The following is a 23,600-nucleotide window of genomic DNA, read 5'->3' as shown; positions in this document are numbered from 1 at the left end:
AATATGAATTTATTTCAATGTAAAAAATTAAAAGAAATCACAAAAATGAAAGTTAAGAAAATCAAGGCCCAGACACTCCCAAACACTAGGTCGCGGCACTTCATAAATGTTGGTTGCTATCTGCCATAAACTCAACAGAAGAAGACCTCACTAGAGCCAGAGAATGTCTAGCGCTATCAGAGCCGCTATTCTCTAGAAACAAGGACTTGACTGGTTAGCTAGCCGACTTAGCTAAGGAAAGCTAAGGTAGTTGATATGTGTTGTCAAATGTCTATAAGCAAGCTAACTAGTTATATATACACATAACTATATACATTTATGGATATGTGGAATTTAACTTGTTTACCTACTTAGGCTGTAGACGTACTGTAGACCATCTCTGCAGTCTGCTTTGGTAAAATTTCGATGTTGTTTGTTAGCTAGTAACTACTGGAGCTAGCTAGTTATGCTAATACATAGGCTAGCTAACCTATCTACGGTACTACAGAAGCAGCTAGTCTAATAATATGACTGAAATTCGCTTGCATGCCATCTAGCTTGTACCAGTGTTTGGTAGCTTTCCTATTGACTTGGCTTTGTTACTGTTTGTTGTTGTAGCAGTTAGTCTAGCAGGTTATCGACCGAGCCATTTTGACCAGGAAGTCCAGGCAGCTAGGCTAGCTACTACTAGTAAACCGACGTTGGCAGTCTCTTTGTGTCACTAACTAGCCAACGAACTAACTAGCTAACCATTTGACACCCTTCTAGCTTGCTTAGGTCAATTCGGCTGTTAGCTGTAGTTAGGCTAACGACCTAAATTAAAAGGCTCGTCCAATTTGGTAGCTACTAGTGTTAACTCTAGCGGATGCATTTTTTGTTTCCAGTGGAATGCTAGCTAGAGGTAGTCGAGCTATATTTGAATGTATTTTGTTTCTTGTCTTGTTTTAATTGGGTGTTTGTTTGACGTTTATAGCTGATGGTAAATATTGCTTGCTAGTTGATCAAGCTAATATCCTCCAGCCATAATGGTACTAAATGAGAATTGTCACCATATTAGACTAGTACTGTAGTAGCTTGATGTAAGATTATTGGCGACAGTAGCTACTGTATCAGTACACAGTTTTCAATACATGGTCGGTTTAGAGTAACCAACAAGTTCCTTTTGTAAAATGACTTCGACTAAAACATTAGCTAGTCATTAGCCTTTTTGACACCAATATTACAGATTGACTGCTTAAATAGATTACAGTAAACTAGCTAGAAAGATAATGCTACTGTACAGCTCATTGACGGTTTTAACTGCCACTTCCAAAGTAGTCTAGCTAGCCTACAGAAGTCATTATTGGGTATATTTGAACTTTCCTCCTCTCTTCACAGGGATCTAGGTAGATTGCAAAGAAATTGAAGTGGATGTTTATCTCTCAGCGTGTCATTCTGATCTTCATGACTCTTTGCAAGATTTGATTTTCTCTCTGCAACATGAGCAGTACAGTAAGTCTGTACATTATCTTAATGTACATATGACAATCACTCATTCTCGCCACCTCTTTCTTACTCACAGACCTTCAGTTTACTTGTTGACTGAGACGACCATGCCTAATTGTGGCTATGTTTAAATTCAAAGTCATTGTCCAGCAAACAGAGACTAGTCTCTCCCTGCTTTTGGTTTCATGCAGACTCAAAGAAAAAGAAGGAACGCAACTCCATCTAGTTCCAGAAGCAACGCTAAGACGAGCCGGACGGGTAGCGTGCTAGCAGCTTCTGCTCCAGACCCGAGCGAGACCATGGATGTTGCCGAAAGCAGCAGAGCAAGCAGTGCGTATTACCAACAGTCACTTCCTAGTCCTGTCCATGTCAGTCTGAATAGGTCAGTAGCTTATCAAATATTGATAACCATTAGATCTCTAATATCTATCCCAGATTTCTCAGATCTCCATCGTTATCTCGAAATTCTCTGATCTAATGGCTTTTTAGAAGAGTAATAATCAATTGTGGACTGGCTTTTACTTTTTTTTTTTATATATATATATCTTATCTGTGGATGAGGAGGAGGATTAGCAGGAAGAGCAGTAGTTCGCCAGTCTAAACCAACCTTGGAGTGCGAGGTTTGCAAATGAGAGACATTTTCTCGGTAAGTGTGAAGTTTGAGAGGGGTGTCTTGTCTGCAGGTGAAGAAGACGTGGTGGACCTTACCTGTGAGGGCTCTGAGCCAGCGGCCGTGGTGGACCTGACCAACAATGACTCTGTGGTGGTAAGCCTGCCTCTGGGAACTCTCAGATGGGCTAAGAAAGCTTTTTGTGACACTGAATGTAGCACAAGGACCTACAGGCTAACTTGACCTTAGGTATTGCATTCAGAAAATATGTACAATTTGCAGGACTGTATACAAGAATTTGTTAAAAAACAGGAGTTTTCTGAGTGTATTTTTGTGTTCTCTTTCCCCATCATGTTACTGCGGAATTGGATAACCAGGTAGTAGATGAAGGTTAGTCAATGCACATGTTGGTTTTGTAGTGGCACTCTTGGTGTAGTGTGGAAGCATTATTCACAACATCAGGCATCTCTCCTAACACGTTCGACCCGCTCTCTCTCTCTCTCTCTTTCTCTCTCTCTCTTTCTCTCTCTCTCTCTCTCTATTAGCCTTCCTCTTGACTGTGTCTGATTTGTGTCTCTCGTTTTCTCTCCTCTTTCTCTCTCTCTCTACTTAGCTCCGGTTCTTTCCCTCTCCGCAGGCCCTCACAGCCGGCGTGCGCTCGACAGCGAGAGCTACGTGCTCAGTAGCGACGAGGAGGAGGAGGACACCAACGCGGCCCTCAATGCGGCTGTGCTCTCTTCCCTTCAGGCTAGCAGCAGAGCCAGGTGCTTACCACCCTCCCGTCTGTTTAACGTGCTGCGACTGGGTTTGCTGCTGCTGGACACGCCCCTTGATGGTGTCTTGTGTTTCTTAGGTCTACCCCTGGAACTGTCAGCTGCCCAGTGTGTATGGACACTTATGGAGAGGTAAGAATTACTCATGTTTGTTAGAGTTGGGGTGTGTTCAAGTGAAGCAATGTTCGATCATTTTTACTGTCTTGTATAAATGTAATTCTAGCCAAAGACGGTAAATAACAAATGTCTAATATTGAGTAATATCACTTATTGTATGTCTACAATATCTAATTGTACCCTCCTCTGCAGATCATTGAGAGTGGGAGACTGGTGGTCTCCACTAAGTGTGGTCATCTCTTCTGTAGCCAGTGCCTCCGTGATTCACTGACCAGATCCCACACCTGTCCCACCTGTAGAAAGAAACTGACCCATAAGCAATATCACCCCATATACATCTGACAACACCACCATATATTTTCATTTAGCAAACTTGTGTCAAATTACATTTAATTGAGTACTGTGTTGTTGAGAGCAATCATAAGATTACATCTGAGCTGGGTTTAGCCTAAAGGACAAAAAGAGGTTTCAAAAATTACTTTACTCAGTACGACACCAGAGCCTAAACCAGCCTATAGATTCACCTCATACACCCCCCCCCCCACACACACACACACACACACATACATACACGCCTCTGGTTGATGTTACACAGCTTTTGTCTACCTCTGCGATGTTAAGTAGCATGAGCAAAACATTCTGATGCAGGCACACAGTCATACAATGTTTAATTTAATTACATTTTTTAGTTCTGAAGCAACCAGTAAAGGGGCAATTGTGACCTTTGGCTACATACCTCAAATGTTGAGCTATAATATCATTTGGAAATAATGGGCTAAATCTTTCATATTTACTTCCATCACTTTGAGGAAATCCACATTTAGACCAAGTGTTTAAGTTATGTGGAAAATGGGTCTTACTGCAGATGAAAAGTTAGATGCAAGTGAGGCTTGGGTTGTGAAAACATTGTTGCTGCTGTAAATAATGTTGTATGTATTGTATATATTGTTGAATAAGTGAATCTAAACAAATGTATCGCCTACGATATCGTCCATCTTCAATAAAATGTCACATTTTTCATTGTAAAATTGCAACATGTTGGTTATACTTATCCCCTGCTTGACTGGTTTAGGCCTACAAGAGTCCTATCTCTAAAAAAGTAAATTGTGGTTTACTTCTTCTCAAAGGGCTTTTCTCCTGAATCATCTGATTACTAAGAGTGTAGGTCATTTCTTGAACCTAGGGGGTACAAGCAAGGTATTCTTGTTTGTTTAATCAAATATCCACAAGGGGGCAGCATTGCATCCTACTATTGATCATTTGAATCTCTTTAGAAATAACAAAACAATCTGTAAAAGCATACCTTCCCATGTTAAAAATAGAAAGGAGACTGCAATATGTTTATTTACTGATTTGGGTAAAGGCATGAAATGTGTTGAAGAAAATCTAGCATTATCATCGCTAGACAAGTATCATCGTTATGTCTTTACAAATTAATTGTGAATTAAACCTGATTGAAGCCATATCTTTATTGTATTAGTAGTTTACATAATCCAATCATTTACGGCATTGCAGTTTCTACTACATTGACTAATTTTTCTCCATGTTCTTAACAGTAACATGTGGTTTATTTAGGGTAGGCATGTATCTTAATACTAAAAATAATTGTTAATTCGTGAGTTTATTATGATTTAATATTTTCCTTATTCCTGTAAGGAACCATTTGCATCCTCTAAAGACCAGAAGGAGAGCCAGGATGTTACCAAATGGGTAGGCCTACGGCTAAAACGATACAGTTAATTCCTTACATTTGTTAGCTACTGGCCGACTCTGATTGGGCAAAAGTTCTGAGCTGGGACGGACCGTCATCGCAACTGTTTCTTGCCTCGCGGTCTGTTACTGGACGCCAAAGTGTCATAGCACAAATAAATATACTTACTTTGTGATTCCAGGCGGAGATTGTGAAATAGATATTGCCTTTTAAAATAGAGTAAAGGACGATTCTTTTTTTATGCGGATTTTCGCATTTTTATCTGCACGCACGCCCGGTCTGGTCTGATGTGTTGAGCTCCAACGAGCGGCTAATGTGAGGACTGTCATTCAAAATACCCAAGTTAGTTTTGGTCGCTCGTGTCTGATATTTATGTTATCGCCAGACTTCCCTATTCATGGACTATTTGGGTTTGCATTGGCCGCGTGAAAAAAATGACTGAATATTGATTCCTGGGTTTTTTTAAATACAGAAAAGCATGTGGTTTGATACTTCATTGGGAAACAGATCGAAGACAAATAATTGCTGCTAGAAGTTTCAGGTAAGTTGCTAAATTATATTGGAGATGGAACCAAACTGATGTTCAATCCGATTTTATTAGGTAGGTCTTGCATGTAGAAAATTATACAACGACTGCGAAAGGAAACCACCAGCAGAAAATGTCTTTTAACTTTTTTTTTAATTAACAAAGATTTGTAAGTTTTGTATGCACAACTTTTGAGGCGTTAACTTTGGAAGGTTGTATATTATGCCAGTCTTATAATTTAATTTGCATAATTTAACCACTGTACAATGTAAAATAGCTGAGATTGAATAATTCTGTATGTTTCGCAGTAATAGGCTAACTTACTGAAATCAAATTATTAATTATGACTTGTCTGGCATGACCCCTAAGAACAATCAGGCTATAGAAAGCAGGTGGATGATAAAGTAAAATTTGGCGGGATGTTTCAGTGATTATTTAGATGTAATCTTGTTGAAAACTGCAGAAAGACTGACATAACTAGAAATAAATGAACACAAAATAAACTAGCTCACAATTAAAATGTCACGAAAATCTCCTTTTGGACAGTTTGGACAGGTGTCTATTAAATCTGTTAAATGAAAAACGTCCCATGTTATGGTACTTTGACCTAAATGTGGTCTATAACTTTCCCAGTAGAGTGATTTAAACATTGACAACTTGACAAGTGATCTCACATGTCTCCAATGTGTATTTTATCTCGCAGGTTGCAACATTGACGTCAATCATTGGAACAGAATGAGGTTCTTATGTATTGGCTTGCTGGTTTTTGAGATAATCTTATTGACGAACTGTGCCAGGGGTGAGTAGAGAAAAATGCTCCGAAGACTGATACACATTTAAGAAAGATCTGTGCACCTCTTTGTTATCACATTAGCCCAAACTATGCCACGATTTCACCATAACCACTGGAAAAGAAAGCAACAGTTGTGTTCCGACAAGGACCACGATATAGGTTGACTCTTGCTCAGACACAACATCGACCTACAATGCATGCTGGGGGACATACGACGCCCATCCTTTCCCTGTTTGGCCAGATCAGATCTATGAGGGATCTTAACAAAGCTCCATTCACAGTCCCTCACAAGCCAAACACTACACAGGCGCTAGACTACATGTCAACACACAACACATAAAGAGCAACAGAATTCTTAGGTTAGCTCATTATATTTGTTTGCTGTGCAATGCCACAGTGTTGCACATAGAGAGAGACAGACTTAATTTGGTTTAGAGAAAAGCAAACAAGTATCACAGATACCAAGACTGGCTCTCTAGATTAGCTTTCTGAGTAATCAGATAATCTGAGGACATAGTTTATGTCCTCACATAGCCCAGAGATGGAGCCATTCTGAGGAGAGTAATGTAGATCCAAGATAACAACTCAACAACAAATCAGTGGTAACCTTATCAAGACTCTCTTGACAAATGGATGGTTTTGACTTTTTTTTTTTTTTTCAGACACAGATTGTGAAACCAGCTTCCCTTCAGTAAAGCCATTTCAAGGATTGTAGACTGCTGGTAATGGATACAGAGAGAGCAGGGAATTGTAGGGTGGTAGTAAACCAAAACATTTTGGGAGTGATGGGGGTATTTCTCGCAGTGTTCCCATTCCTGACTGGTGTGTCTTTGGTACTAGGGGTATGCATGAACATCACGTGAGATGACAAATATTTTCCGCTGTGCGCGGCAGCAGGATTCGGCCCTGTAGGCAGTTGCCTGCCAAAGAGGCACATGAACTGGACAGCTTAGCCTTGTGCAATAGTCCACCCCTGATCACCTTGGTCTGGACAGCTGGAAGATTAGCCTAGAACTGAGCTTTGTAGCTCAGTAAAGTGACGAGTGTTGGAAGTGGAACAATTTCATACAGGCCTTGCGCCAATTACGTTTGCGCATCTAATTGAACCACAAAAGACAATTTTATAAAAAAAATTGGTGTAGTTGCACAATATCAGCACTTAAGCAAGAGGAGTGACATGCAGGACAAGCGTGATTAAGAGTCCTTATAAGGGTTAATCATACTAGTCACACTTCTGGAATAATATACATAGATACCGTCAGTACCCTGCGATGACATACACAACAAGTTGCGGAAGCATATTAAACCCAGGCTTCGTGTTCAACAGATGGTAGACTAAACACCACAAGCGTTAGCTTCAGACTCTAGAGACAGCTATGTAGATGCATGGTTGGATAGAGAGATGGAGAACAGGGAATAGGGTTGTATGGAGGTTAAGGGGTGGAAAGATTGAAAGGATCCAGGGGGGAGGATAGAGAGGAGAAGATAAGGAAAAGACTGATAAAGAATGAGGTTGAAAGTGTGTGTGTGTGTGTGTTTGTGTGGAGAGGGCGGGGGGGGGGGGGTATGCGAAATGTGTGTTCTTACACTGCAAGGCCCTATTGAATTTGTCAGAACAAAGACCACCCAGTAGCACACGGCTGATGTGTCATGGACAGGCAGATGTTCAAAGCCCCAGTCGAGTTGAGACATCTGGCCTTGTCTCTGTGCAGTAAACACTCACATGGAAGCATGCTGTAAACAGCGCCTTAATGTACACAACAGAGTGATCACGTAGCTCATCCAACAACCTCTCTGTCCTCTCAGTCCAGGACCGAAAGGCTTCAGGGGGAGGAGCACGCGTGTCTCTTTCCATCGCTCGCTCCCTTTCCTCGCATCCTAGTTGTTTACTGCTTGCTTTCTGTCAGACACGAGATGTGTCAAGTTTAAGAAAGGGTGTTGGCGAAACCCATCTGACCTACTGGCGTTCTCTAAGGCCACATAGCTGCTGTTCTTGTATGAAGAACAACACTGTCCCAAATACTTCAGGTGAAGTTCTAGAAAAAAGTGAATGTGAATGTGAAAAATGCAAAAATAGTGCATCTAACTGTGGTAGATACTGATGACCTGATTTGGATATTAACATGTCAAATGGTGTTGATTCACCTACCTAGTAACACCGAGCCTTGTTAGCCTCCCAGCACTAAAACATTCCCAAGTAATGAATCTGAATGGGACAGGAGGTAATTATATTGGGCCGGGGGCAGTTCGTTAGTAAAGGTAGATGGTTGATGATTTGGAAAAATTGGGATTTGGAGAGGAGATTCCAAAGAGTTTATTGGTCCTGTTTGTCAGTTCAAACAAAGTAAACATTAGCTTCAGAAGATGTAATGGATGTCAAAATGACTCTATTAAGCCATTTTGGGAGTTTAGGGGTTCTGCCCCCTGTCTTTGTGTGTGTGTGTGTGTGTGTGTGTGTGTTACAGGTGTGTCTATCTCTGTTTTGTAAATACATGTAAATGATGGTGTGCATATCGTCATTTGCCAATTCCTCCTACCCAATTCTACCCACAAATAGAGCAACGTTTCTATAACAAATACACACACACACACTAAAAACACAACCATGAACACCCAGTGGTACCGCTGGCAATGAAAACACAATAGTGTATTGTGGAGCCTGGGGCCTGTGTTTGGGCAGTCCTATGGAGCAGGGGTCAGAGGTCAGAGGAGAGGCCCAGGTTGGGTCAGGGAGTGTGCACGTGCCCCCCCCCGCCCCCCCCACAACAACACATCCTTCTCTCCTGCCTCTTCCCACTACTTACCGTTCCACTCCGCATTCCCTCTCTTTATCCCCTTCTCTTTCACTTGTCTGTCTTGATATGTGCTATCTGCCTCCCCCAACCTGCTTCTGCCTCCCTCCATCCCTCTCCCCCCAGCTGTTTGCCTGGTCACGTTACAAATGAGATGTTGAAAGATGATCCACCGGACTGGAGACAGCTCCTCTTGTTTTCTTTTGGATTTGGCGTGTCAGTTTGTGTTGGGGCCTGTGCCTCTGGAACAGCTGTGTGGGTGCGGGTGTGTATGAGAATTAGCATGTGTGCATGCGTAAGTGTGTGTGTGTGTGTGTGTGCATGGGTGTGTGTGGGGGTGTACTGAATGCTGGACTGAAATCCACCAAGGTACTGACGTGTTTTTAAGTGAATCTCTTATCTCCTAGGACCTCTGTTCTTCTCTCTGAACAGTTAAACCACTGACATGTTGACATTCTCACTCTCATCCTTGGGACTAATATTTCCACTATGATGTCACTCACAGGCATATAATAATAGGCCTCCTGTCCCTGGAGCACAGCTAATGCATTTTATTTTGTCCGTTTATGATAATATCTAAAAGTAAACATTTTCCATAGTAGTGTGTGGCAGGACACCATGCCCCTGTAGAGAAGTCTTCATGAACATCCTGGTCCAATCAATCTCCAGAGGTGCTTTCTATGGTTTGTGGGTCAAAGGTGGGCCGTATCCTCTCTAAACAGTCATTATTGAGGTAGTAAAGTGTCTGGATGGCTTAGTTGGGCTGTTTGATGCTAATGTGAATGACAGACAAGTCCAAGGGATTCTTTCATAAACCTTGTGTACTCAACTTTCCACATGTTGACATGCGTAAAAGGAGAACTTTGGACCATTTGCTGGCGCCCTCTGAATAGATAAATGAATGTGGTTGATATAGTGACACAATCTGGATTAAAAAAAAGACAAAAAAGTACTTTCAGGTGTTTCAGGTCTTCAACCTTTACAGACTTGCTCTCCCAGTGCACATTGATGGGGTATGTTACCTTCATCTGACTGATGGATAACTTGGACAGCTTCGCCATATTTATAAATCTAAATCTTTTTTTTGTGCACAGGATTTTCCTGTGGTCATGTAGTGTCCGTGGGGCACAGACAATTAAACGAAACAAAAGTGTGACACGAACAATCAGACAGACCCACATGCTCTGTAAAACATACATTGGAAGCATACCATTTCTTCACGGTCGCAGCTGTCGCGGTGGAATCCACACTGCATTAGGAATGTGGATGGAGTGTGAGAGATGTGGGGGTGGGTTTGGAAAGACCAGAAAATCAAGGCTTTAGCCATATAGGAGTAGGCATGTGTTTGTGTGTGATTTAGGGACACACAGGGACCCAGAAACGTGTGGCGACAAAAGAGAAGTCGACTAGCAGAAAGGATAGCGTGTGTGTGTGTGTGTGTGTGTGTGTGTCCCCGTGCGTGTGTGTAGGAAATTGGTGATCCTACACAGACGACAGACTCGCTCAGAAGAGGGAACCACGGACTTAGGGGGAGGGATTTAGCCCTCTCTGACAGGTACAAGTGGCATGATGACTGATTCATTGGGGCAGATATTCTGGGATTGTCTGCCCGCTGTAAGGGGCCAGGTGGGGGGAGAGGGGGGACTTCAGTGGAGACTTCAGTGGGCCCTGGTCCTGCAGTATACACATGTGGTGCATGCATACCATGCACACGAGCTCCTCAATACCAACAGTGTTATGTGTATGCAACAATTGGGTGTCAGGACCTGTTTACCACTGCAGTGATCCATGTCTCCAAGTTCCACATTGGTTTGATGACGTCACATGACAAGAGGTGTTCATGGCATCGCTGAGCAGACAGGAAGGATTTCTTTTGGTTCCACATTTGACGGCCAATCACAACTGTTCCTCCCAAAACAGCCCGATTTGCAACGAGTCCTTGTCTTGTATCCCTCCCAACTGCAAACACGTCACCCTCCGAGTCGGCCTGGGTTCTTTATACTTAGCAATGGTGGGTTGGCAGCCCGAAATCGTCTTTGCGTGTGTGATGGCATGAATGTGCAGCATTTGGGCCAGTTTGACCTACTCAGACTGAGGTTTTAGATGAGACCTTATCTGACAAAGACAGAGACCTGAGGTGAACAAATGGAGTTAGTCATGGCTGAGACTGGGTGTGGAATGTGGGAGGGAAGTCATACAAGCGGTGTGTTTGTGTGCGTGTGAGTGTGTATGTGTGTGTTTCTATGTGAGAAGGGTAAAAAGGAGGAATGCTGGATTCTCTACCCAGTGAACCAGAAACCCACAGGTGGATACGAGACAGGGCAGCATACATTTACCTCCTCCAGAAAACAAACTTTTACCAGGAACTCTGCTGAAATGCCTGTCTGATTAACTTGCACTGCACATTTTGGATCAAGTTGTTTTACAGGTACATTTTAAACAGCATCTTCTAGAGCAGCTACAATGTAATTTGTGCCATTCCAGATTGCTTTCATTCATGTCAACTTGAGTGACCCAGACCTCTAGGCGCTCAATGTTTGCTTGGTCTGTCTGGGCAGCAATGGGCAGGCTCCTTCACATCAAATATTGACCTCTGATTAGTGGATACGACTGGGGCAGGTGGTTGTGGTGTCAGCCAATAAGAAACAGGGAATGGGAGGGAGGATTTGTGTGTGTCTAGCGCCCTGCCTCTCAGATAAGACCCTTGGGGAGGTATGGCTGGGGGGTCTGGATCGGACACTATCACGGCACTGGAGGCAGCCGTTGTTACTCATTAACCGCCTTGATCACAGCGCAAACATACGCTGGAACTTTCAGCTGCTCCTCGTTTCCGTTCAGACACACAGTGTGAAGGAAATGTGTTTCACCACTAAGATGAAACGTATGGAGGATTTAACCTGTATCTGTCTTTCTCTCAGTCGCTCTTTCTTTCTGTTTCTCTCTGTCTCTCTTCCTCTTTCTCTTTCTCTTTCTACTGCAGCTGGAAAGTGGGAAGGCCTCTGGGGATGGTCGTTTTTAGCTCCCTCCTAAGAAACAGCCCAGAGCCTCCAGAGATGTAGAGCTGGAATACTACTTGTGGCCTTTAGCACACTTTTCTGCCCCAGCTGCCCTTTTCTTTCTCCCACCCATCCTCCCTCCTTTCCTCCATCTCTTTTCAACCCAGGCCTGGGAATTAGCTAGCTCGGCTACTTATGCTGCAGTTTTAATCACCTCTCTCTCCTGGCCAGTACATCTGGATAATTGTCATTCCGGCCCAAGTTTTCTACCATTAAAAGACTTTATAACCTCTGGGAAAATGCTCAAAAAAAAAAACCTCCATCAGGTTCTTGGCTTTGGGCTTAGAACTCTTTTCCTTGAATATTTTTTTTTTTCTGTTCCAGGCTGTATTGCAAAATGTTTTTTTGTATAAATAAAAAAAAAAAAATCAGTTCCCTCCAGAAAGACAGGTGTTATGATGAATGGATGTTTGACAAAACAAGTGGTTATTAGTCAGGATAGGTTTCCTTCCCCTTACAAAAAAGAAGTATGTTAAAGTATACTGTAAGTATACTAAAATATGGATAGTACACTTTTAGTTCACTTTTGATATACTTTTAAGTATGCTTTGAAAATAGCTCACTTTTGTAAGAAGTATACTAAGAAAAGAGTTCACTTTTGATATACTTTTAAGAAGTATGCTTAGAAACAGAAAATGGTATACATTCTTCTGGAGTAGGATGTACGTTTTCTATTATTATACAGCAAAAACAGTCAAAATAATTTTAAAGTACTTTACAGGTTACATTTTTTAGATCCATTTCATTCTAATTATTAATGTCTATGAAAATCTCTTATGCATTGCACATTGAATCTTTTTTGGTATTGAAGCTGTAACCTTTATTACTGGCAAAACATTCTGAAGCCCTATAATCTTATACTAATAATTATCAATTGGAGTATTAATGGCAAAAAAACGAAAAAGCTTCTTGAGAAAGAAGCAGACAGAAGGGTTGCATTATGCATTTGAAGGTCATATTGTCAAACTGACTGAAGAACAAAATAACGACGTGAAAAAATGAAGATAGTGTGGCACATTGGCTGGTCAATTCCCTGAAAAATGTGCTGATAAGTTTGCCGTTTGTTCGAAATACAAATGTAACTTCATGAATTTCGTTTTTTAAGGGTTAGTGTCTGCTTAAAATGTAGTGTTTTGTTGCGTGGTAATTGTCATTGTTGTGCTGGTTTACCATTGTAACCATGAGTTAAGAACACCTGGATTCTTGCAACATTAATGCTTATGCGGTGAATAGCTTCTTTCAGCTAAGAATCTGCAGTGAAATGTTGCGAGGGCTCGTTCCCGCCAAGCAACTTAAGATCTGAGGCGTTTGAGGGGCCCCTAAACATTTTAATACATTAGTAAGTAATTAAAATAAAATTTAGAAGTTTACTTCTGAAGTACTTACATTAAATGAAAGTGCACTTGAAAGTATTGCAAAGTATACTTTGAGGTTCTTTAGGAAGTATACTTCATGAAATGAAAGTGCACTACACAGTTTACTTTAGAGTATTCCAAAGTATACTTTGAAGTACTTGAGGAAGTATACTTGATGAAATGAAAGTGCACTACACAGGCTACTTTGCAGTATTCAAAAGTAAACCTTGAAATACACTATAAGTGTACTTTAAAGTGTATTAAATGACCTAAAAAGGGCCAATTCAGTTTACTTAGTACAAAAAAAGTATATAAATAAGTACACTGCTAGTATACTTTAAGTAACATGATAATAGTATACTTGTTATAGTAAGTATACTTACAAAAAATAAGTATACTTTAAGTTTATTTTGTAAGGGTCTACACCCTCTCGGTTTAACAGACTGCTATTATGTGTTGAGGCAATGGATATTGCACTGTGGTACTGAGACACAACCCTACACTGTGTGTGTGTTTGACTGTGTGCGCCATGTTTCTCCTCAGCAAGACATGTTGAGGAGGTGTTGGCGTTGAGTGCAGCAAGAGGAAAGGAGGGCTCATTTCGCGTGCTACACTGTAACACGCTCAACACAGTGTTGGGGTGTGGGGGGTGCTTAAAAGACGCTGTGGAATCTGCTGACTGGTCGGCGTGGCAACATGATCCGCTCAACACCCCTCGGCTTTCCGAGAACACACCAGGCACCAGGCTGCTAGCGAACACACCAGGCTGCTAGTGAACACACCAGGCTGCTAGCGAACACACCAGGCTGCTAGTGAACACACCAGGCTGCTAGTGAACACACCAGGCTGCTAGTGAACACACCAGGCTGCTAGTGAACACACCAGGCTGCTAGTGAACACACCAGGCTGCTAATGAACACACCAGGCTGCTAGCGAACACACCAGGCTGCTAGTGAACACACCAGGCTGCTAGTGAACACACCAGGCTGCTAGCGAACACACCAGGCTGCTAGTGAACACACCAGGCTGCTAGTGAACACACCAGGCTGCTAGTGAACACACCAGGCTGCTAGTGAACATACCAGGCTGCTAGTGAACATACCAGGCTGCTAGTGAACACACCAGGCTGCTAGTGAACATACCAGGCTGCTAGCGAACACACCAGACTGCTAGTGAACACACTAAGGCCCATCGCCCCTCAGAGCAGGGTACAGTGCCACAGTACACACACACACACAGGCTTTCTTTCTCTCTGCTTCCTGCACGTGCATCAATATACACTGTCATGCATGGCATGAAATCTCTCCTATTACTACTAGTGTTATTTCTAAATATCAGCTTGTTATCGGCAAATATTCGTCTGTATTACTCAGTGTTAAAGGAAAAAAGTGTGCGTGTGCGTGCAGTCGCAAGTTTGTGCCCAGTGTGTTATAAGGGGGGAGTGTGTGTCTGAAGCATTCCTCTCACATGAGTCCTGTTCAGAAAGACATGAATCACTTTGAGGGAGTATGGTTGTGTTGATTGAACAGGGCTTTAATGTAAACTTCTGGCCACTATCCACCCCCCCCGTGCCCCGGGGTTAGTGTTAACTGTCAAGCCTCACCAATTGGGAGCAGTTGACCTATTGACAGAGTGGAAGTGAACTTTGGGTACCTGTGGAAGAAGAGACGGTGAGCAGTATCTTAATGTCTTCCCATCACTCCGGCCTGTCGCCCCAGGGTTCCCGACAGGCAGAGGGGAGGGGGAAGAGAGGGGAAAGGACTGGGATTGTGTTTGGGGCCTTGGGTCTCTGGAGCTGGGCCCAGGGTGTTGGCTTCTCTGGGCTAGGTCGAAATCTGTGGTTGAGGGTGTTGGTTTTACAGCTCAGGGCGGGCCGGGGTGGCAAAAGGAGAGGTGTCCACAGAGGTACATCCCTGCTGGACGTATTGTAACTTTCACAGTCAAAGTCCGTTTTTTTTGTGCTTTTGCCTGCTGTTTATTAGTGCTCTGTATGGCCTCTTCATCCCCAAACCAAGACAGTTAGGAAAGAAGAGTCAAAGCTGCAGCGTTAGCTTAGGGAGGCAAAAATAAGTTCTGACGGTCTCAGGATAGGATGCGTTTTCATCACAAACATAATCTGCAAAGCGAGGGAGTGTTCCGTAGAAGGAAGCCAACATTGTGTTGGTGTTGTGGGAATTCTGGCATCTCCTTCTTCCTGTCATTAGAACACATTCCAGACATGCATGCTGTGGCTACCTACTGGCTGTCTGGCATAAGAGGAAGGACTGAGAAAGGGAGGGAAGGAGGAAAGTCATGGGGGGGTAGATAAGTGGTGAGAAGGGAGATGGAGAAGGGAGAGAGGAAGGTAAGAAAGGAAGTAGGGAGCAGCTTTAAGACAGACAGATCTGCGGAGACGAGCGGAGGAAAGGAAGATGGTGGACAACAGAGGAAGATGCTGTTGGACCAACAGCAGTAGGAAGGACAGTGAGGTTAAATGAACAAAACAGACCACAATGTCTTTCTTAGTTCCACCGACACACATGTACTAACACAAACGCATGCTGTACACACATATCTGTACCTAAGTAGTCTTATACTGTGCATAAAACAAATCACCATGCCAGCATGTATTGACTTGTGTACAGAGTGTAAAAGAGGAAAAGATTTTTAGTCGTTTCAGTTTCATCCCCTGAGAGAGTTTAAAAGAGAGAGAGAGAGAGAGAGAGAGAGAGGGAGAGAGAGAGGTGAGGAAAGATCTCTGGGTGTGCTGTCTGTTCTCCTCATCACCACAACCATGAGCGAGGGATGACACAAACCGAGGTCTGGGGGGGGGGGGGGGGGGGCGTGTGTAGGGGTGTGAGTCATGCATGCTAGCTGGCTTGTCTATGAATGGGAGAGGGAGTGCTTAGTCTGGTCCTTAACTTGTGGTTGTGTAGGATCACAGGGAGGGGCTCGGGCTTTGACCCCGGCCTGGGATTCTAACAGAGCGACCCCAGCTGGACAAAGATGGCCAATAGGCCCTAAATCAACATGGAAGAAGAGGGAGGAGGAGAGTGAGAAAGGAAAGAGAGAGATTTAAAGTGAGGGCGAGCGTAAGTGTACAAGTGAGAGTCGGGTCAAGGCGGCAGCCAAGGGGGAGAGGGTAAAAGAGAGGGAGTAACAGAAGGAGAGCGAAATGGGAGAGGGAGTACAGGAGTTCAAGCTTCACCGAGTGAATGAGATTTCAATCTGTGTGTGTGAGTGTGTGTGTGTGTGTGTGTGTGTGTGAGAGAGACCCGGTGGGATTTGACGCCCACTGCCCTCCCCTTGATGAGAAAGCCACACTACAGGACAGGAGTCGGGGGAGGCCAGAAGGAGTGAGCAGAGAGATCAGGATCCAGTCAGCTCTTTACCATGACAAATATCTGTTTTCACACTCTGAACCTCCAATCTATCATAGTGTCAACTTCCTGCTCCCCTGTGAACACTGCCGGGGTAACCGAGCCATAGGCTCAGACTGAAGAGCCATAAGCTACAGATAAAACTCTGAACAAATCTGTTTATGTAAAAAAAAAAAAGAGAGAGAGAGACAGACAGAGGAGAGAGGGAGTGAGAGACAGAAAGACAGATAAAGAGAGACAGACAGATAGAAAGAAAGGAAGAGGGAGTGAGTGAGAGACTTAAATCAGTAGCCTTTGCCCCAAGTCTACAAAGCTGCAGTAAGTGGCCGACTGACAGGGGACTGTGGATCTCATCAGCCCGAAGGCATAAACAGTGACACTAGTAATTTATAGCTGGCAGCTTCTGACAGTGTGTGTGTCTCACTGGTCCGGAGCAGTCACTCAAACCACAGATGCCACATGCCTAGCAGCACAGAAGCAGCTCTAATCAGAGTACAGGCTAACAAGCTAAGGCTAACCACATGAGGGAAGGCACTGAAAGAGAGATTAATTTATATTGAGCAATTAAACTTTCTTTTACTGCAGAGTTTTGTACCATTTCGCATGCACTACTGCACCTAAAAGACTTGTCTGATAGAGCAGTAATGGCCTTAGTTCTTTTCTCTTTATGTTGTGACTGATGCTTTAAAATAAGCCTGTATCAGACATGCCTGCTCTCAGGTTGTCTGGTAAAGAGACAAACGAGTGGAGAGAGAGAAAGGACCGTTGCTCGTCCCTGCCAGGATCTTGATCTAAGAGGAGAGAGAGAGCGTAAAACCGAAATCCTCTGCCCTGTCTGATCTCCTCTGTCTCTTCATCTGTTCAACATCTCTCTCTCTCTCTCCCACACGCTCTCCTCCTCTTTTAAGAATCTCCTTCCATCCATCTCTCTTTCTGTCTGCATCCTTCTGTCCTCCTCACTCATTCGTTCTCAGTCCCTCGTAAAAATCATTCCCTTGCATTACTTTTCTCCCTCTCTCGAGTGTTCAGTTTTCCTGGACTTTTCCCTCTTAAATTCCCCCATACCCAAAGCTTATACCCAAAGACTCACACATTGTGGTAAACATTGTGTATGTCCTTCTCCCTTTACACAACAACAGTATTAAAGACGTGTCTCGACGGCGTGTTAAAAAGGACAAACCTCAACACTTGCACCATCACCACAAGGGTAACCCTCTCCTGTCCTCCCTCCAGGACCCCCCCGCGTGGCCGAGCACGTGTCCCACCGCCAGTCTGTGCGTCTGGGCCGCACCATGAAGCTGGCCTGCCCCGTGCAGAGCGACCCTCCGCCCCTCGTCATGTGGACCAAGGACGGACGCAACATCCACAGTGGCTGGACGCGCTTCCGGGTGCTGCAGCACGCGCTGCGTATCAAGGAGGTGGAGGCAGAGGACGCCGGGACGTTCGTGTGCAAGGCCACCAACGGCTTTGGGAGCGTCAACATCAACTACACGCTCATTGTGATCGGTGAGTCCGGGGACGCGCCGGGCGTAGACTCTGGGGTACAGCCATGTCAGCACATGCATGCTGAGCGGAGGCACAGACAAATACAAAACTTTGAAAGCATATAACACACACATAATGCCCCCCCCCACACACACACACATATACACACACACATACACACACACACACACACAGCGCTAATGAGCTCTGGTCTAATCTGGCCTCAGTGTCCCGGAGAGAGATGGACGCTGGGATGGAGAAGGTCAGCCGCCCGTGGGCTAGTCACAAGATTAGCTTCCTCCCTGCTCGTTCCACCCTTTCTTCACCTCTCCTGTTTAAGGACACAAACCCGTCAGTGTGTTTTACTAATGGCCTGAGTGAAAGTAGTGTGTGTGTGTGTGTGTGTGTGTGCCCGTGTACTTGTGTATTATGATGTGTGTGTGTTTGTGTTATGTATGGGTTTGTGGGAGATGGAAAGTGGATGTGTGTGTGTGTGTGTGTGTAAGATATGGTCCATAGGAGAGATTTCTCATTGGTCCATTAACTTTTGGCAAATACACCTATTGGCACAGGACAGTTTTAGGGGAGATTAGCCAGTCTGGGGTGATAGGTGTTTATATGTAGGACTGATCAAGTCCAATGCAGTCCCAAACAAAGCTGAACAAAAAGCAGGCTCCGTCATGAATGGGCTGTTTGTGTTATGGCTGTGGTCAGCTGGCAGGGGCTGGTTTGCTTGTCTGTGTGTGAATATCTCTTACTCCAAACACTACCCCTCACAGACTCACTGTGGGTGAGGTCAAGGTTAGGGCTGGGGCTGGGGTTAGAGCTAGGCCAGAGCCGGGGGCTAGTTGCAGAACTGGATCTGTGACTGAGGCTCAGGCTGGGGGTTTAAGATGGAGAGGTGCAGAGAGAGGCAGCTGCCAGCCTATATGACCTCAGAGGCAGCTGTTGCCCCCCCCCCCTCCTCCCCATTCACAACTCCTCTTCTCTCCTTCCTCAGTCTACCTACAGACCTACTCCCAACCCCCCCCCCCCCCACCCTGCCCACACTTGGTGCCAGCCCCAACTTTTGATGCACCGACACAAGGTCTGGAGATGCCATTTAGTCAGGCCCTATGAAGTTCCTCTTGCTTTCTAATCTCTTTGTTGGCTGGGTTCCTTCACTGCAACCCGAGCCTCTAGCCACCCTCACCCCCCACCTCACCCTCAGCACCCCCCCCCCTCACACACACACACACATCCCACCCTCTTCACTCCTCACCCCACTACCAGGGTCAGCATGTTGTTTACGTTGCAGGAATGAGGGGCAGCACTCGGGGCGGGGGAGGGTCTGTCGGGTGCTTGTTTCGGGGGTTGACGTTGGCAGCTTGTCGTCGGGTCAGTGAGCACACAGTCCTGCCCAGGACTCGCATGTCTGGACCCTCGGTTCGATCCCCCATGGGTGGGTGCGTCTCCCCTCCTCTCCTGTTCTCGTCTCCCCTCCTCCTGTGTGGTCCTCTGGGCCGTCTGTGTGGAGGTTGGGTGGGTCCAAAACCAGCCCACACCTGGGCTTGTTGTTTTAAATCTGCCCATAACGATCCTAAGCGTATTTGACACCTTTTTCTCATTAAGTCTCACCCGCCGTCCATCCCACTGCCAACTCCTTATTCACGCTCCACACTTCATTCTTCTAAATATTTTCACAGCCTTTTCCCTTTTCCCTTTATTGTTTTTGATTGGACAAAGATCGACTGTACGTTTTAGCCACTTGGGCAAGTTAGAATGTAATGTGACGAAACTTAAGACTAGATTTTAAGGGGAAATTAAAAGATTCCTTTTTGCTTTTTTGCCTTCCATGCTTATCAGTTATAACAGCACGTCAGTGATTGAGTTACTGAACACACTCGCACGTGCACACACATTCACTTACAGCTACACACAGACAAAGAGAAATGTATTCATACAAACTGTATGTGCACACATGGTCTGTCCGGCCCTATTTCCCTATGGTTGTGAATGAAAGTCCTTCTGGCACACCGCAGTCAGCCCTGGTGACAGATTTATTTTTCCTCTTGACCCTCCCTGAGTAACACTCACTTTACTGATGGCTGCCTCGGGCATGCATTTGTTTTGAATGAAGATTGCTCTCTGTGTGTGTGTGTGTGTGTGTGCGTGTGTGTGGACGGTTACGGGTGAACAAGGGGAGGTGATTAGTGGTAAACCATGAAGGGCTCCTTAGCTCCTTAATCTACACAAATTCAAATGTATTTCTTTTATCGTTCGGGACGGCTAACCAGGCAAGCAGCTCGTTTTGACAGAGTCGCGTTTGGAACGTTCTGGTTGGATGGAACTGGCATGATGATTTATAGAAGTTTTAACAGCTTGCTCAACCATAGGAAGCTCAGACGGCGCCAACATCTGCTAGTGATCACCGAACAGAGGGAATACATTTGGATTCACAGTCAGATATGACACATTAGAATCGAATACCGTACAACAGTGTGCAATGAAAAACATAATGTAGTACAATTAAATAGAATACACTGTGAGACGTTACATTCTGCTGTATAGGCATCTGTTTCAGTTTGCTGAAATGACAGACAGAATTCTGTCCATCAGATTGGGGCTGAAAGTTTGTCAACCATTTTGACATCGGAGAGTTCAGTGTGGGGTGTAAATGATCAGCAAATGATCAACTTTGGCGGCAACACTGTTTTCCTCTGTAGGGCGTGAGGTGTGGAGGTGTATATCTAGGATTGGTCTGTTAATGTCGTTTTTTTACCACCATCATTGTTTCTATTTGTCCAGGCATGAGCCATGCTGGGCTTTCACATACCAGTAGTCAAACCTAGTAGCCAGTATTAAGGCAACACATACACATGCATGCACAGAAACACACACCCATAGAAATACTTACACATGCACACACACACGCGCACACACAGAACCGTTAGTTTTAACGGGAGGGTCAATGAACTGAAAGCAAACTGGACCAGCCTATCCTCCTTAATCCTCACATATTCTTCCCCTCTTGCTTTCTTTTACTCTTTCTACACTGTGACGCAAGTGCCAAATTCCACAGCTGTGTCAAAGCATAACTTGGTCTGGTTTTGGACCCAATATTGCGACCTTTCAGACTGCCGCTGCATAACATCCTACTAGAAGAGGAATCATTTGAATCGTGCCAGGAAATATCCTGTCTGATCAGGGAAAGGAGAGAAGGGGGAGGTGGGGGTGAGAGATTGAAGGAGAGATGAGGGAGAGTAAAAAAAAAAAAAAAAAAAGGAAAATGGAAATGAAACATGTCAAGCGGAGGTAGAAGCAAAGACGTGAGATGGGAAGGAGAGAGAAAAAGAAATGCAGTGATACGGAGACAGAGAAAAGGAGAAGAGCAGAACCCATAGTGGGTGATGAGGAGAGGAAAACAAATATCAAAACAGAGAAGCAAGGTGGGCGAGAGGCCATGAGGAGGGGGCTGCGTTCAGTCTCCCTTTCGGCTCTTGTTAAAAATACAGCAGGTTTCCAATAAGGTTTACTTAGAGGAAGGAACACAAATGGAACAAAACGAGAGAGAGAGGCACCCCCACCCTCATCCGCGCATACACCCTAAACTCTCTCCAGTCAACCAACCACCCACTTGAACACACACCCACACACACACACACACACACACACACCCACACACACACACACACACACACACACCAGAAGGGGCCTTAGCCTCCATTTCACGCCTGCCTGTTCCTGTGGGTTCGTTCCGCCTCGTTTCCCAACCAAGACAGACGGAAACAAGATAGAGTGATGGAAGGAGGGAGACAAAAAGGCAGAATCCCATTCTGTTTTGGTTGGACCTCAGGAATTTAGCAGACAGGCAACTCTAGAAGGGAGGGAGCATTTAATCATAGACACGGCAATCAATCAAATCTGATTTCACTCGCGAGCCTGTTTGCGGGCCTGTAAGTTTACAGAGCCCGACCCGCCCACGCGTACACACGGACACAAACGTACGTGTGCTCCATCTCTTAATCTTCATCATCACTGTTGTTTTTTACACGGTGGATGAGCAAGCAAAGAGAGCATTTGTTTTTGTGGCACCACATCTCTGTTCTTAGAATTGCTTTTTTTTTTCTGGCTGTTTCCTGCTGGTCAGCAGGCTTATTCATTAGTGATGCTTCATTGTCTCATCCTCCGATGAAGTGGTCCCTCGTCATAGCCCTGTGGGGCTCTCTCTCTCTCTCTCTCGCTCTCTCTCGCTCTCTGTCTCTCTCTTACCTCCCCTAAGGGGTGGCTTGGCTTGTAACATGGCTGTTGGACCCCCACAACTTTCATCAGGTGGAGGGGTGGGTTCCGGGCCCAGAGCTCCCAGTAAGCCGATTAGCTGTCATTCTCCTTTAATGGATTCCTCAGGCAGGCCGCCTGTCCTCTCCTCCCCCAGTGGAGAAGCGGAGAATAGAGAAAAGTAAAGAAGGAGAGAGAAGGAGAGGGAGGAAGACAACATGGTTGAAAGGGCAAGAGAGCGAAAGAGAGACAGAGCCAGATACACAGAGAGAAGAGGCTCCCGTAATGGTGATCTCTACATCATGATTCAGACGCAGGTTGGAACACCATTCCACCATTCCAACTCCTGGGAGAACAGAACCTTCAGAATCAGATTCAGATTCGGAAGGCTCTGTTCTCCCAGGAGTTGGAATGGTTTCAATACTCTTTTCCCCATCTCTGCATGCTCTATTTGAACCTTGTGTGCATGTATGCATGTGTGTTAAACTAAAGCAGTCCAAGCCAAGTCAAGATCATTCACACACAAAACCTTTGAAAGGATTCTGAGAATTCAAAATCATTTTGTTCCACTGTTCATTTCATGTGTCCTAGGTAATGTCAAAGCGGCTAGACCTGCCAGTGTTGATATTAGCTAAGGACAGTTTCTTTAGAAATCTTTAACTTTGTAACTTTCTTATCTGTTACTCAGCTTGTCCAGCTCATTGTAACAAAGGAAAACTATCTGAAACCCAACCCATCCAGTAAGTGTACCAAGAAAATGACATAAGAATACCACTAAGAAAAATCCAAACATTCCCGTATGAGAGAACGTAGTTTGGTAAAGGTTTGCAGCCGGCCTCCCCTCCTCCTTACCAGTATTTGACAGAACTATATAAATCCATTGACAGTAAAAGCCTAACATCTACACTGTGACAGGGGCTCTGGGGAAATAGTTGGGCCTGTTACAGATCTTCATGCTGTACCATCTAGCCCCCACACAGAACCAGGTCCATCAACTGTCAGGTGTCCAGTCCCCAACCCTTCCGAGATGTTTTCCGAAAGATGGGTTTCTGGGAGAGTTTGTACTTGTTCAAATATGTTTTTGAGCATGTGTGTGTACAGTGTGTGTGTGTGTTTGTGGACGTGTGTGATAACCAGAGAGGAGAGAGAGAGAGAGAAAGTAGAGGAGTGGTCAGAGGAAGGAGGTTTTCCAGGAGACTCTGAAAGGCTGAAAGGAAGCAGAGGGGTGTATTTGTGTGAGATCAGAGCAGCGTGCAAGGGACATTTCTGCACTGAAAAGAAAGCTTACAGCTCATTATGCCC

The 23,600-nt window shown here is 44.6% G+C and overlaps 2 protein-coding genes across 11 annotated transcripts in view; both read left to right on the top strand.

The window, feature by feature from the left end:
- The first annotated feature begins 130 nt into the window (after nucleotides 1-130).
- On the top strand, nucleotides 131-3,992 carry rnf4 (ring finger protein 4). Of its 9 annotated transcripts, none has more exons than XM_084709474.1 (8): nucleotides 131-246; nucleotides 1,357-1,470; nucleotides 1,656-1,794; nucleotides 2,148-2,230; nucleotides 2,452-2,464; nucleotides 2,712-2,838; nucleotides 2,928-2,979; nucleotides 3,157-3,992. In XM_084709474.1, the coding sequence occupies exons 2-8, from the start codon at nucleotides 1,459-1,461 to the stop codon at nucleotides 3,304-3,306; spliced, it is 576 nt and encodes a 191-aa protein (XP_084565600.1). In that variant the 5' UTR covers nucleotides 131-246; nucleotides 1,357-1,458; the 3' UTR covers nucleotides 3,307-3,992. The 9 variants fall into 9 exon arrangements, with proteins under 9 accessions (XP_084565600.1, XP_084565476.1, XP_084566091.1 ...); XM_084709350.1 differs by having other exon boundaries at nucleotides 2,688-2,838; XM_084709407.1 differs by lacking the exon at nucleotides 131-246 and adding an exon at nucleotides 860-880 and having other exon boundaries at nucleotides 2,688-2,838.
- A 772-nt stretch (nucleotides 3,993-4,764) lies between these two features.
- The window catches only part of fgfrl1a (fibroblast growth factor receptor like 1a), a 33,435-nt gene continuing 14,599 nt past the window's right edge, over nucleotides 4,765-23,600 (top strand). Inside the window, exons 1-4 of one of the 2 annotated variants that reach the window (XM_084708984.1) lie at nucleotides 4,765-4,990; nucleotides 5,148-5,216; nucleotides 5,905-6,000; nucleotides 17,790-18,062. In XM_084708984.1, coding sequence (XP_084565110.1) covers nucleotides 5,937-6,000; nucleotides 17,790-18,062 — 337 coding nt within the window. In that variant the 5' untranslated portion in view covers nucleotides 4,765-4,990; nucleotides 5,148-5,216; nucleotides 5,905-5,936. Of the gene's footprint in view, nucleotides 5,018-5,147; nucleotides 5,217-5,904; nucleotides 6,001-17,789; nucleotides 18,063-23,600 lie in introns of both variants that reach the window. The other variant, XM_084708906.1, reaches the window with a different exon arrangement.

The sequence above is a fragment of the Hypomesus nipponensis genome, chromosome 1 (assembly GCF_054491055.1).
Source record: "Hypomesus nipponensis isolate SF chromosome 1, ASM5449105v1, whole genome shotgun sequence".
NCBI classification, from domain to species: domain Eukaryota; kingdom Metazoa; phylum Chordata; class Actinopteri; order Osmeriformes; family Osmeridae; genus Hypomesus; species Hypomesus nipponensis.
The sequence above is the reverse complement of the archived record's forward strand: the minus strand, read 5'-3'. Positions and strand labels throughout refer to the sequence as shown.